Source organism: Brachyistius frenatus, unplaced genomic scaffold (genome assembly GCF_029030835.1).
Source record: "Brachyistius frenatus isolate BFR_SWC_R1_liver_20210118 unplaced genomic scaffold, ASM2903083v1 Contig_9, whole genome shotgun sequence".
In the NCBI taxonomy this organism is placed as follows: domain Eukaryota; kingdom Metazoa; phylum Chordata; class Actinopteri; family Embiotocidae; genus Brachyistius; species Brachyistius frenatus.
The window spans coordinates 1,925,715-1,938,869 of record NW_027210608.1 but is presented as its reverse complement, the minus strand read 5'-3'; the positions used below and the strand labels follow the sequence as shown (position 1 = coordinate 1,938,869).

Here is a 13,155-nt window from a genome sequence, read left to right as displayed (position 1 = left end):
GTTATCAGTGGGCGAGACAGGTTTCCAATCAGATCGAGTCAAATCCCCCGCTCGCTCCTCCTCAGCTCGCCCAAATATGATCACTTCTGGCTCCAAATCGCTCCGAGCTAGCAAGATGGCGCTGGCCAAAGTCTGAATTTGAGGCTTATTTACGGCTTCATCACTGTTGGTTCCCACTTGGTATTAACCCACAGCTGTGTGATGCCCTCTAGCTCCAAATCAAGAGACAGGACATTTAGGAAAGGTCTAATTAAAGACAGTATGGAATTGCATGATGGGAAATGAAGGCCTTACCCTTTTTGGAGCTTAACCAATATTAGACAGTAAAATTCAGGAGATCCTGCTTTATGCTACTTCAATTTCAAGCATTCTTTTTTTGAGTCCTCCAACTTAATGGAAATACAATCCTGAAATGCTCAAGTGCCCCTTTAAATATGTGATCCAAATGTGCACCCACAAGATCTTTCTAAGCACGGGTTCAACTGCTACTCCAAACTCTCAGCTCAACAGGAAATACTTCACTTCCTATAACAATTGCCGGGAAATTCTATAAAAGGTCACTAATCAATTCCCAGTCAGAAGCCTTACGCAAGATTTCACGAGCAGATACATGGATTTGAAGGCCGCTATTGGCTGCAGTCGCTCACACACACACAGTATGTGGGCTGCACACCAGTTCTAAGAGGGAGAGAAAACGCTGGATTTATGTAATGCAGCGCTGCTCAGTGTCTGAACCGGGGGGCACTTGCCAGCCCACACAAGTCACCTATGCGGACCCTGGAAACATTCCTGTTTGAAACAGGTTTCTTTGGCAGCATCAGCAAGCTGGTTTCATATAAAATCTGTACTTGAAGGTGTCCAAAGATCGATAGTGTAAAGTGGAGCTGTGCTGGGCTGAAATTTGAGAAAGAGAAGAACGTGGAAGGAAGCAGAGTCATATTCATCCAAAGTTTTTAGGTAATTGCTGGTGAAATAAGCAGCGAAGGGATGGATGGAAAACATGTTTCAGCCACGTGCTAAAGTAAGACAGCTGACATTTGAAAGTGACACCTTCTAAAGATATAAATACAACATTATGATGCATTTTAAAGGAAATCCGAAGCCGTTGGAAATGAGAAAACAGATTTTTATAGACTTGATGATCAAGATATTAAATGATAAACTTCAAGCCGCATTTGGCAAAGTAGATAAACCGTAAACCATTTAGGAGTGTGGGACTCTGAGTTTGTTTGCAGATAAACAGATGGCAATTTTACAATCCACATAAATCTCTTTGATTGAAGAAAGACCTGACATTAAAGAAGGTAAAGCTGCAATACTTTTGGAAGAGACGGCTGCATTGAAAGACAAATAGAGGACGTCTGATTTTCTCCGTTCACGTTTTAAGAGAACACGACTGCCACAGTAAAAACTAAAACCGTAATAAGACATGCATTTGAATGACATCATAAGATATCAAAGGATTTGAGCTTTGAGAAGATGGCTGGATAAAACCCACCATGAAAAATGTAGGTGCCGTAATTAATTCATGCATTGTTTCTTTAAAGACCACTCCTTCAATAAAAAGACAGGCTTGTGAGATCACAACTTCCCAGCCAATCACAGTCTGATATGGGAGAGGTATGATCAAGAAACTTTAAACTTCCAGTGGACATCCACTGAGTACGGAGGTTTCAGTGAATGAGGAGACATCCTGTCACAAATAGTTACATTTTCTAAGGGAAAAAATATGGACAACCTCAGATTCTGGATATTTTTTTTTTTTTTTTTTTTCCAATATTGGAGAAAGAGCAGATGTCATTTTAACAATTTTAGATGCAGGTCTCCATGAGAAAACTGTATTAGATACAAATTACTGAAGAAACCAATGCGTTTTATGTCTTAAAACATGCTGGAGGGGGACCTTTAAATATTAATGACAAACTATAAATCCTTATCGTATTATATAATGAATACCGTAAATTGCCATAATGTCAATACAAAAGTAGTGCAACTTCTTTAGGAAACTTTGAGATTTAATTTAATTTTTGTTTCCAATGCTACACTTGAACTTGGCAGACAGGTTCAGGGAACCTGATAAATGTTTGTAACATTCAGATTGCAGCAAAAATTTGGTTAAAGCTACTGTTTTGAAAGTCTTGTACAGAGCCGCTCAACTTGGGGTCCGTGGGCTTTGATTTGAACGACCAAGGCGTTTGTCAAACTTGTGCTTATTCTCCTTCATCTTAAATTCTGGAAAATCCTAATGACTACAAACTGTAAAGTTTGTGCAGCTAAAAAGTTCATAATATGAGTTTTACAGCAATAAACAGCAGAGTATTGTTTGTATGAGTTTCCTGTTTATTGTTTCCCTGGCCTACAAAGAATGATGATATTCACTCTCCTGCTGATGCACATGTGCTGTTCGTGTGTCCTACAATACATCACTGACTTTGGGCTGCCAGTCAACATGAGAAATCAAGATGAGAGATTGAGATGAGAGATCGAGATGAGAGATAGAGATGAGAGATCGAGATGAGAGATCGAGATGAGAGATCGAGATGAGAGATCGAGATGAGAGATCAAGATGAGAGATTGAGATGAGAGATCGAGATGAGAGATCAAGATGAGAGATCGAGGCACTGACACACTGACACTGAAAAAGCAACTGTTTTTGACAATAATTTTTGCAAAGTAATAAAATTACTCCTTTGCAGATTTACATTTATTATTAGTATTATTATTAGTATTATTATTTTAGTTTAGTTTAGTTTAGTTTAGAAAGGTAATTTTCCATGTAATGTCACACACCATAAACTTCTATTTTTGGCCCGCGTAACTCCATCCAGATACATTTTTGGAACTTCATAAGAAAGAATTTGGGCACCTCTGGTCTTGAAAAATGATTTATTTTTACTTTGCGCAAACACTAAATCACATTTCTGAAGTTTGGGGCACAGCTGTTTCCAGTTTTAAATGTTAATGAAATGTTTAATAGTGACTACAGACAAGTCCCTAAAGGATTATTATGGGAATATTGCATTATATTTCCATTTTATTGTTTAAAGCAAAGTTATATGTTGACTATTATCACACAGTCAAAGGTGTACATTTCACAATTTGACTGTCAAAGATTGATTCTCCTCACAGACCTTTTTCAGAGCAGATATTTTTGCTCATCATCGCAGGACAAGCACATGTGGAATTAAACCCATTTACAAGGAGCCAGCTCTGTGAAGTGTCCCAGTGAGCCAGCATGCACAATACCAGGACCTTCCCAAAGTGGAACACAGCCATCATTCATGTGGTTGAATCCACCTGCGAGCACATGTCAAAATGTCTGCCGTGACACACGTCTACAGTTCAGCGCTACGCAGCAGTTGCAGTAATGACAGAGACTGCGTGGACGCGTTGTTGAATGGAAGGATCAACTTAAGAGCACAAGAGACGGCGAGGCTACAGGGGTGATTTTTCTCTAAGTGCACGTTTAGATGTTTAGCAGTTGACAGCACAATAATGATCAAACAGATTGTTCTGATACTTCAGCCTCCCCATATAAACCGGGCCTGCAGTCACACACACACACACACACACAGAAATATATAAGAAGCAACAAAACAAAATGAGGCCAAACGTCATCAGCAGGGGTGAAAACACTGATGGATTTCTGAAAACAAACGCGCACCTGTGCTCAGAGCCGCATTTACACAAACCCGTCAAATGCTTCAGCTGCTCTCTGAAAAACGTGTTTTTTTTTCTTTTCTTTTTCCCCCCCTGAAGTATCAGCTCGGCCTTATCTTATCCACTTCAAGCAGTGATGCCTCTTGTGATGAATCTCTAATGTGAGAGAACTGAAAAACTATTATCTGGACATGGCGGTTTTCTTTGGTCGGCCAATCGCCCCATTTATACACATACACACACACACACACACACACACACACACACACACACACACACACACACACACACACACACACACACACACACACACACACACACACACACACACACACACACACCCACAGTTCCTCCCTCTCGAGCTTTCTGTCGCCATAAATCGTCCCCATCTCTGTGTAAATTTCATGGTGAATGAAACACACTACTTGTTAGCAAAACGGAAGCATCCTCCCCCTTTCAAAGGAGAGACTATTTGTATTGTATTGCATGGGGCCTGCTCTCTATTACTATGGATACAGGTTATTTCTAAAGAGCTCGTCTCACAGCGAGATAATGACTTAACAAGAAGGTCCTTTTATTCTGAAATATGTCTGTACAGATGCTGAGCCACTGTTATGAGCCAAATAACTACATGTGCACCATATTTATGCCTTAAAACCACATAATTACTGCATATTAAGCAGATGATTGCACAAATAATTCATCATCTCCAAATGTGTAGGTAAATTCAGTGTGTTTGCCGGTGTGACATTGGGCTGTATAGCCCCTGATAAGCTGTCATTGAGCTGCTGGTGGCGCTGGGTGGAGGTTGCCGTCCATGCTGAGCAGCACACAAAAAAAAGAAGCCTGCTGGCGAGAAGCCATGAAATGCACAATTAGTCCTGGGTCAGTTGCATTAGGTGTTCTCAAAGGCAAAACAGGCAATCAATGCACGACTTTGTGCTTATTATAAACAGAATTTGGGCATTAGAGAGAAAAAAAAAATCCAAGAGGTTGTTGGTTTCAGTGGATCAGAGGAGAGGACAACGCATGTGAATGGGGCAGCAAATCTTTCTCCTTGGGTCACCTTGGGGTCACACTAATCACTAACTGCACCGTTACCTCTGACCGTCCCAGCCTTTGATTTTTAATGCCTCTAAGGTTTACTCGAAACTTGATTTGACTCAAAATAGAAAAAAGTCCCTCCTGATAAAAAAAAAAAAAAAAAAAAAACAGCCACGTAAATGACTGCTGTTTCGGAAAACTTGATTCCCAAACTATAGAGGGTTGCAGGCTACCCTCTAGTGGCACAGGGAAGCGCTGAACCATGCCACAAAAGAAGTTGTTGTCTGCCTCAGACGGATTAAAAACAGTGTAAACGGGAAACCAAAAACTGATGGGAGGAAAAGTCCTCTGTGGTGTAAGACGACACCGGAGGAAGCTGTGCGGGGAATTCCAGCGCGTGAACGGGAGATGTTTACTTTATATGCAAATCAGCCACATCGACACCAGAGGTCTTATTTTAAGGCCCGAGCTCGAGCTTCTTTTTTTTCTTTTTTTCTGACTTTTCAAGAAAGAAAGCTTTGATGTTGGCAGGAAGGATCGATGCCAGGGAGAGAGAAAGAGAGAGAGAGAGAGGATGCAGAATGAAAATGTACTTCTGGGGGTGTGTGGGTGTGCGGCGGGGGGGGGGGGGGGGTCGGCTAAGCTGCCGTCATCATAGCCCCTCTTGTTTTTATGCAAAGCCTTTTACAGTCTAAATGGCACCTTGCTGCATGTTCATCAGTGTGTGTGTGTGTGTGTGTGTGTGTGTGTGTGTGTGTGTGTGTGTGTGTGTGTGTGTGTGTGTGTGTGTGTGTGTGTGTGTGTGAGAGAGAGAGAGAGAGACATAAAAAAAAAGAAGCCACAAGTGACGTTTCTACATCCCCATCCGCGACGCGTCATCTGGACATAATAAAGTTTGTCGGGTCGCTCTCAGAGAATGCGGGCTGAAATGTAACTGGTTCACCCTCACTGCACCATTTATTTCTGTTTCATTTAGCACAATCTGTCGGAGCAGTTTGCTGTAGCTACACGAGGACGCGGAGCCGAGCGAGCGTGCGTGGTGATGGGAGCTTTTCTCCGCAACATCCTCCTGTCATTTTGGCCGTGTGTATAGGCCTGCGGTGCCGCTGCGGATGAGCAACTTTATGGGGACACAGTAGAGAAGAGGAAAAAGAAGAAGAGGGGGGGGGGGGGAATCCGTTCACTAGCAAGGTGCAAGATCAAGTAGTTTGTTAAGGCTGGGGATGGTTTGTCTTATTGCGCACGGCGCGGCAGAATAAGCGCATTTACCCTCCAACCAAGACTCCATTACCAAACATGGTCTTATTATAAAAGGCCACTTAGTGAAGGAGACTAATGGAAGTGCAAAAAGTCTCAGATTTAAAAGGAAATATCAGCCAACAAGTCAGATTTGTGCACAGAAAGCAGCATGCAGAGGGTGAGATCAATTAATGATTCAGAAACGCACAGCGTAGTCTGCATCTACTTACATAGAGGTGATGTTTTTGAATAACTCCGCTATGTCAACGCTGGTCCCATTGCTCCCAGTGTCTTGCAGGGCGAGTAAAGGGAAAAATCTGCCGTTGTCAGACTTATTGCAATAGATCTCTGTTTGAGAGCAGCTGCAGGTCGGCGGGCAGTCCAGCATGGAGCTCAGATAGTCCTGGAAAACACTCATCAGAAACAAAACCCTCCACCAGCAAATCCGGATCGAATGAAACCATAGATCCATGTCTCCGGGCGAAGTGGGGGGGATAGAAGAGGTCCCGATGTCCTCTGAGTTCGAACAGAACGAGAAGAAGAGGAGAGGAGGAGAGTGGGAGGAAGGAAGGAAGGAGGAGGATGGCTGGTGCGTCTGTACAGAGGATGCTCTATGTGAGCGGTTCTGCCGTGGATGGATGCTGTAGTGTCCTTGCGCGTCAGAGATTGGGTGAAAAGGAGGAGGAGGAGGAGGGGAGGGGGGGGGGAAGAAAAGAAAAAGACGCAACAAAAAAAAGGGGCGCAAATCAAAAATGAGAGAGCGAAATAATCGGAGCTTCCAGGCGTCTCGTCAGCCTCAGATGCATGGTGTTCCCCGGGATGCCGCGGCTGCTGATGTCGGCGTCGTCTCTCTCCGAGCAGGACCAGGACGACTGGCTGGAGAGCACGGAGACACGAAATGAGAAGTTGGAGCATCAAGTCCCTCCTACCGGCTACAGTCACACTGACACCTGCAGAAACTGCATGCAATCAACAGTGATTATAACTACACAGCACACGCAGCACAGAGGAAGGATGCCAGGACACGCCGGCGGGTTCAGATATTTTAAAAAGTATTAAAAATCAATTAAAAAAAAAACAAGCCAACAAATCATTTCAGTCCCTGTAGTCCATATTTCTCACTATTACAGATGATTTATATCGAGGCTTTTTTGGAACAATAATTATTTGTTATTGATCTTTATTCTACATTATATTTCACATTAGTAATTCCTTAATGATTATTTCCAAATTTTGAAAATATATTCCCTTCACTTGATAATGATGCTGAAAATATTGTGTGATTTTCCATGAAATACATCCTATTGCCTGTAAGTAGAGGTGGGCATCACCATTTCCCCGAGATACTGAGATGCTGAGTTTTGTGATGACACATCGGGATCTGTTGCCTTTTTTTCTACTTCAAATTATGTCCTCAAAAGAATACTTTGTCAACATCAGTCTGTTCATCTCACTTCAATTATTTTCACTGTAGTAAAATGTGAAAGTCGAGCAGACATAAAAAAATAAAAAAAAATCATAAATGTTGCATCTACCTGACAAATGTATTTATTTAATTATATAATAGAACCTTGATACTGTGTATTGGTACAATATCAATACACGATGTATTGCAACACTATGCTGTAACGATTTGTTCCTCCACCCCTTTTGGTTAGAACATTTTTCAAATATGTCTGCACCGCCCACCTCACTGAAAAATACAGAACATATGAATATGCAAACATTCAGCCCAGTATCACCAAAGCGTGTAATACACACACCTGTCCACCAGAGGGAAGAGTGTAAACAGAGGCAGGTCACGTGATGGAGGTCAGGTAAGTCACAAACTTTCACCATGAAGGATGGGATTCAATTTTAGTTTTTTAGTGGGTTTTTTTGTAACTGTAACCTCGTTGTTTTACTTTAACCCTGACCAAGGTTTGGCTTTCCTAACCCTGACCACGCAGGTTTCCACTGGGTTAAGTTTTCCTAAAGTAACACTGATACCTTACCCTCTAGTGGTCGGGCGTGTGTATTACACCCTTTGCCGTGATACCAGGTGGCAACACTCATCAGTTAATCTAAACTACCTCCAGCTGCTCAGGGTCATACCCAGCTCAGAGAAACTTTTCACTCTCAGTGTGTGGATTTGAAAGTAGCTCTCTGGTGTCAAACTCCGCACGAATATCATTCTGCACAGTGAAGCTCAAACACCCGAGAGCCAAAACACATTTTTTGAGTTGGAGACTTTCGAGCATAATTCTGGTGTATGTTAACATGCACCCTCTCCACCTCCATGGTAAACTTTGTATGCTAGGCTAACCAAGACTGCCATTCCACCTTATTTCCCTCTTTTTGTCCACAAAGCAAGAAGCCTACGTTTCTTCCTTTTATCACAAATGCACAAGCAACTTAAAACAGTCTGAACTTTTTGATCACAGCTCATACAATATGTGACAAAGAGCTCCAACCTTTAAGCAATCACATACGAAAAAAATATGGGATGTTTCATCTTTAGCAATGAATTGTTCAAGAAGTACTCCTGGAAATGTTCCTGGAGTAAAGGCTATAGTTTCCACTGCTGGCTGTCTCCCTCCTCTAACAATGAGGAAACTTCAGTGTCAGTGGGAGGTGAGATGGGAATGTTTTAATAAGCAAATGTAATGATGAAGACAGTAATGAGACTAGATGACATCAAAAACATCCAAAAGAGCTCAGCAATATTACATTTTAAAAGATTACATTTAAGACAGCATGTGTTCAATTTAACAAACCATTCCATTGAAATAATGCACAATGTTTACATCAATTTACTGCAAATAAAGAGCACTGTACATTTCTTTATCTGACGATGGTAACTAGTCAGATTATGATTATGTGTTTGCATTTAATACATTTCAACACTGATGTAGTGCACAACGTTATCACAAACCATCAAAACATCCTCCAAACCACCGAACACCTGAGTGATATTATGGTAAACCTTGAAGAGATCGAAAACACACTGAGGAGGTCCAAAGACCATTTCTTCTCCACCTGCCACCCTGTGATGTCTTATCTCAACAAACCAAAATCCCTCCCATCCCAGAAACCAGGAGGATTGAGAGATGACATGCGATGACACACAGTCCAACAGGGCGCCAAATACTGCAGTTTTTTTCAAAGACATTCATGTCTCACATTGACACGCAAGGTGCCTTACATTTATGCACCAAAAAAACAGACGGTTATGTGAGGAAAAGATCTCGGTTTAGGTTACTTTCAAGAAGCGCACCTTAACTTTTGCTTCCTCATGGACTCCAACACCAGTCTCGACAGTCCTGGGTTTGTTCCATCCAACGACCCCTGACCTCCTCCTAATGCCAACCCTGCTGCTCTTTGTAATTTATAACATGACCTTATTTCAGTCATCACAGTGCAAAAGACAAAAGGTTCCTTGTGCGTCTCTCACACCAGCCGTGAACAAACGGCACTATTTGATGCCGTGCAAGAGATCCGACTGGCCCAACACAACCATTTTATTTATTATCTTAGAAACCTCATTCAGAAACTTACTCTACTTTCTTTTTCTCTTATTATTTTTTTTATTCATTCATCTAATGCATTATCACCATTATTATTATTATTTATGTAATTTGGTGGATTTGGTGGGACATGATGAAAAATCAGAAAACATTGCTTTTATATTCTGTTACTCTTCCCTTGCTCTCAATAATAATATTTGTTTTTTTTAAAGTAAAAAAAAAAAAAAAAAAAATTAGGCCATTGCACACTTTCCCAGATCTTTCTCATTTAACATCTGATAGAAATACAGATAATATAATGTAAAATATAATAAAATGTGAAAAACTTCAATAGCAAAGCTGTGCTCGCTCTACATGTTCAATTAAAAAAAAAAAAAGTAAATTAATTGCTTCATGTCTCATCGTCTATGGAGAGCTAAAAGAGTCACTGAAATAGTAATAATGTATTTTGGACATCAATAAATGTATTTTTATATACAAATATCAATATAGCTATAATCAAGGAAGCTAGGGTAAAATGAAGGTGTGGATCTCTGACCAATCAGAGAGCTTGATTTACCCCACGTCTAATTCACATTGTTTTACATTGTTTTACCAGCAACAGGACCAAAGTGTTATGGAAAGGATAAGTGGAGAGACTAAAAGGAGAGGCTAAATGACTTAACAAATTGAAGAGCAAATATAAAAAGAAAAAGTATCAGGTAAATGGAAGTGAAAATAAAAAAGGAAATTCCCTTTTAAATGCCCGATTAAAATCTGTATACTTAATTCAATTTATGAATTCACTTGTTTGTTTTTAATGCCATTATTTATTCCTGAAATATATTTAATTATATAATTAATATATTTTTAAATTATGTATTTATTAGTGTTTTATGTTGTTTTTAATTCAAACTATCGATTGATAGATTGATATTTCATTTGTAAATTGTTTATATAACTCCTTTTTTTTAGTGCCCATGAAAATAACAACTAATGACTTGTTATTTTTTAAATGTATTTATAGATTAACTTGCAAATGCATTTATCATTGCTGAAAATACTTTATTACGTTTTCATGACAATTGCGGTCCTCCATAATTGTCGTCTACTGCTGCATATCATGAGGTGGAAACCCTTTTATAACTGAACCTTTTTTCCAGGTCTTTCCTGTCAAATTCAAGTATTTCTTTGTAACATGGCATATTGGTTCTACATGGAAAAAATACATCCTTAGCCACCACCACACTAATAAAAGAACAAAAGTATAGAGACAAAATTATATTATTAATAGACAAACAAATAAATAGATGAAGAGGTAAAGTGAATCCAAAGTCGAAGGAAATTAATATTCATCCCAACATTGAATTATATCAGTTAAATTGAATAATCGAATGTATTGGCACACTGTATATATCTATTTATTATATTAAAACTACAGTCAAAAAATATTCATTATTCATTCTTTTAATCAGGAGCTTTTATTTTTAAATGTATTTTCTCTATATTTAAAATTATTTCCATTTGGGTTTGCTTAATTCTGTTTTTCATTTCATGACAGAATGTCTTCATTTCTTAAAATAATTTGTCACATTTAATCTTCTCTGAAGTTAATCTGAAAGCTCTATCTGAAGTGTCTCCTGTATTCTGAGAGATATTTCAGGCAGAGGACGGCTGATTGTGACAACCACCTGTCATCATCTCTGACCTAATCCAAGATGAAGTTAAATTTTTTTGAAAACCAAACAGATATGGAAGCCCTTTGAGAACGGCCTTTTCAATTGTCATCCAGAGCGTTATGAAAATGTGACTGGTTCTTCAAATGCCTCCTGATCCCTTGATCCCATCCTGGAGTTCTATTTGTCTTTGTCCTTGAAAATATTTCCATTAATACAATTTGAAAAGCTCATGAAACACGTTGTTGAGTACATGACAGCTTTCCATCTGCAATCAAGTGAGAACGAGAGGAGCCGTCACTCTCTGGCTCCATTTAACTTCTCTGAGACATCACTGGATTTAAAAATCTCCACATCAGACGATGTCCAAGGCTATCGTCACTTCCTCTTTCAAACACGCTGCCATCTCTGTGGCTGTCACTCAGCAGTCCACCTCTCTTTGTGAAGGCCGACCTGAAGCCAGACAGTCTGCGGCCAGACAACAAGCCTCCATCTTACTTCATCCAGTTCAATCAATCATCATCGTTCATTGATTGTCAACCATAAAATGTCCATTTGCAATGACATCCACTTCCCTGCCCTTCTTTAACGGCTTAGCTGGCCTGCTACGATCAATGAGGAACAGCCAACGTAACTGTGCAGCCTTCAAAGGGTCTCGCTGAAGATGAAGGGCTGCATGGAGCAGAGCATGGAGTTGTTGAGGACTAATTAAGCTGAGGGAGTGTTCTGCCATGTCTCCAAACTGAGCAACTTAAAAAATGACATACCCTCAGATCTCCTGCACAGCAAAGAAAGGAGCGATGAGCCAGACTTAAAGTTAAGCAGAATGAGAAATCCTGAGAAGCTATATTTTACTGGTTGTTGTGGTTGAAGGATTCTGGTGTGTTGGACCTTTGACCAAAGTTGTTCTCTGCATGTGTATCCACACCGAGCACAGCTGTCTGGGGTGAACATTGCTGTCCCTGGAGTCTTTCCTTCTTGCGGTTTCCATGGGATAGAATTCGATCTCCACAATGCGTGCAGTAGAAAAGGTTGAGAGGCAGCCACTTGTATTGGTACCGTCTTCACACCAACATAATCATTGGGAGAGAGGCGAGGTGAAAACCACTTCTGAGCAAGAAGAAGTCGGAGTTTTGCAGTAACACAACATAATGAGCCTAAAAGCTTTCGGGAGTGTTTTATGGATTGATGAGTTGAAAGTTGAACTGAAGACAGCAGTCCTCTGGTTTAAGCCAAATATGCCACCAAAAGAGTATTAGACCTACGATCAAGCATGGACGTGGCCGTCTAATGTTGTGGTGATGCTTTGCTGCTTCAGGGAGACCTGCCATAATCAAGGGGAACCTGAATTCTGCTCTCTGACAGAAAGGTCATCAGTCTGTCAGCTGAACCTCAGCAGCAACTAGGCGATGCAGCAAGACAATGATCCTAAGCATAAGAGTAAGGCCAACTCTGAATGGCTCACAAGAAATGAAATACATGCTTTGGTGTGGCCTAGTCAAAGTCTGGACTGTGACCCCATTGAGATGATCTGGTGGGTCCTGAAAAGATCAGTTCATGCTCTCAACCCCTCAAATGTGGCTGAACTAAAGCAGCTCTGCAAAAAAAAGTGGGCCAAAACTGGACCACACTGATTTCAGAGACTGATCTTCATCATAAGTGTTTGGTTGCAGTTGTTGCTGCTAAAGGTGGCACAACTAGCAGTTAGTTCATAGGGGCAATTACTTTTTCACACTGGGGATTGAGGTATTTGATCATATTTTTGCTTCAATATATACCATAATCAATTCAAACTTGTACTTGTGTTCACTGAGCAAAAGAAAAAGGGATCCTGAAATTGCAACTTGTGGTTGTGATTATACAGGAAATGAAGTTAGTCACAGAGGAAGTCATGGATTCAGTAGACCAGAAGAACTTTTGTCTCATTGTATTATTTCATACTACTTTCGACAGAATTATATCACAAACACATTTCCTGCACTGGCTCTTACTCCATGTGTGATGATTTTACACTAGACCTGAGGATTCTGGTTGGTGTTAACCCCCGATGA

At 40.4% G+C, this 13,155-nt stretch overlaps 1 protein-coding gene across 4 annotated transcripts in view; it reads right to left on the bottom strand.

Annotated features, from left to right (window-relative positions):
- Positions 1 to 6,816, bottom strand: part of ntrk3b (neurotrophic tyrosine kinase, receptor, type 3b) — a 204,416-nt gene extending 197,600 nt beyond the window's left edge. For all 4 annotated transcript variants that reach the window (XM_069690324.1, XM_069690327.1, XM_069690325.1 and 1 more), the window contains exon 1: positions 6,174 to 6,816. In XM_069690324.1, the coding sequence (XP_069546425.1) occupies positions 6,174 to 6,415 (242 nt within the window). In that variant the 5' untranslated portion in view covers positions 6,416 to 6,816. The remainder of the gene's footprint in view (positions 1 to 6,173) is intronic.
- Positions 6,817 to 13,155: the final 6,339 nt, after the last annotated feature.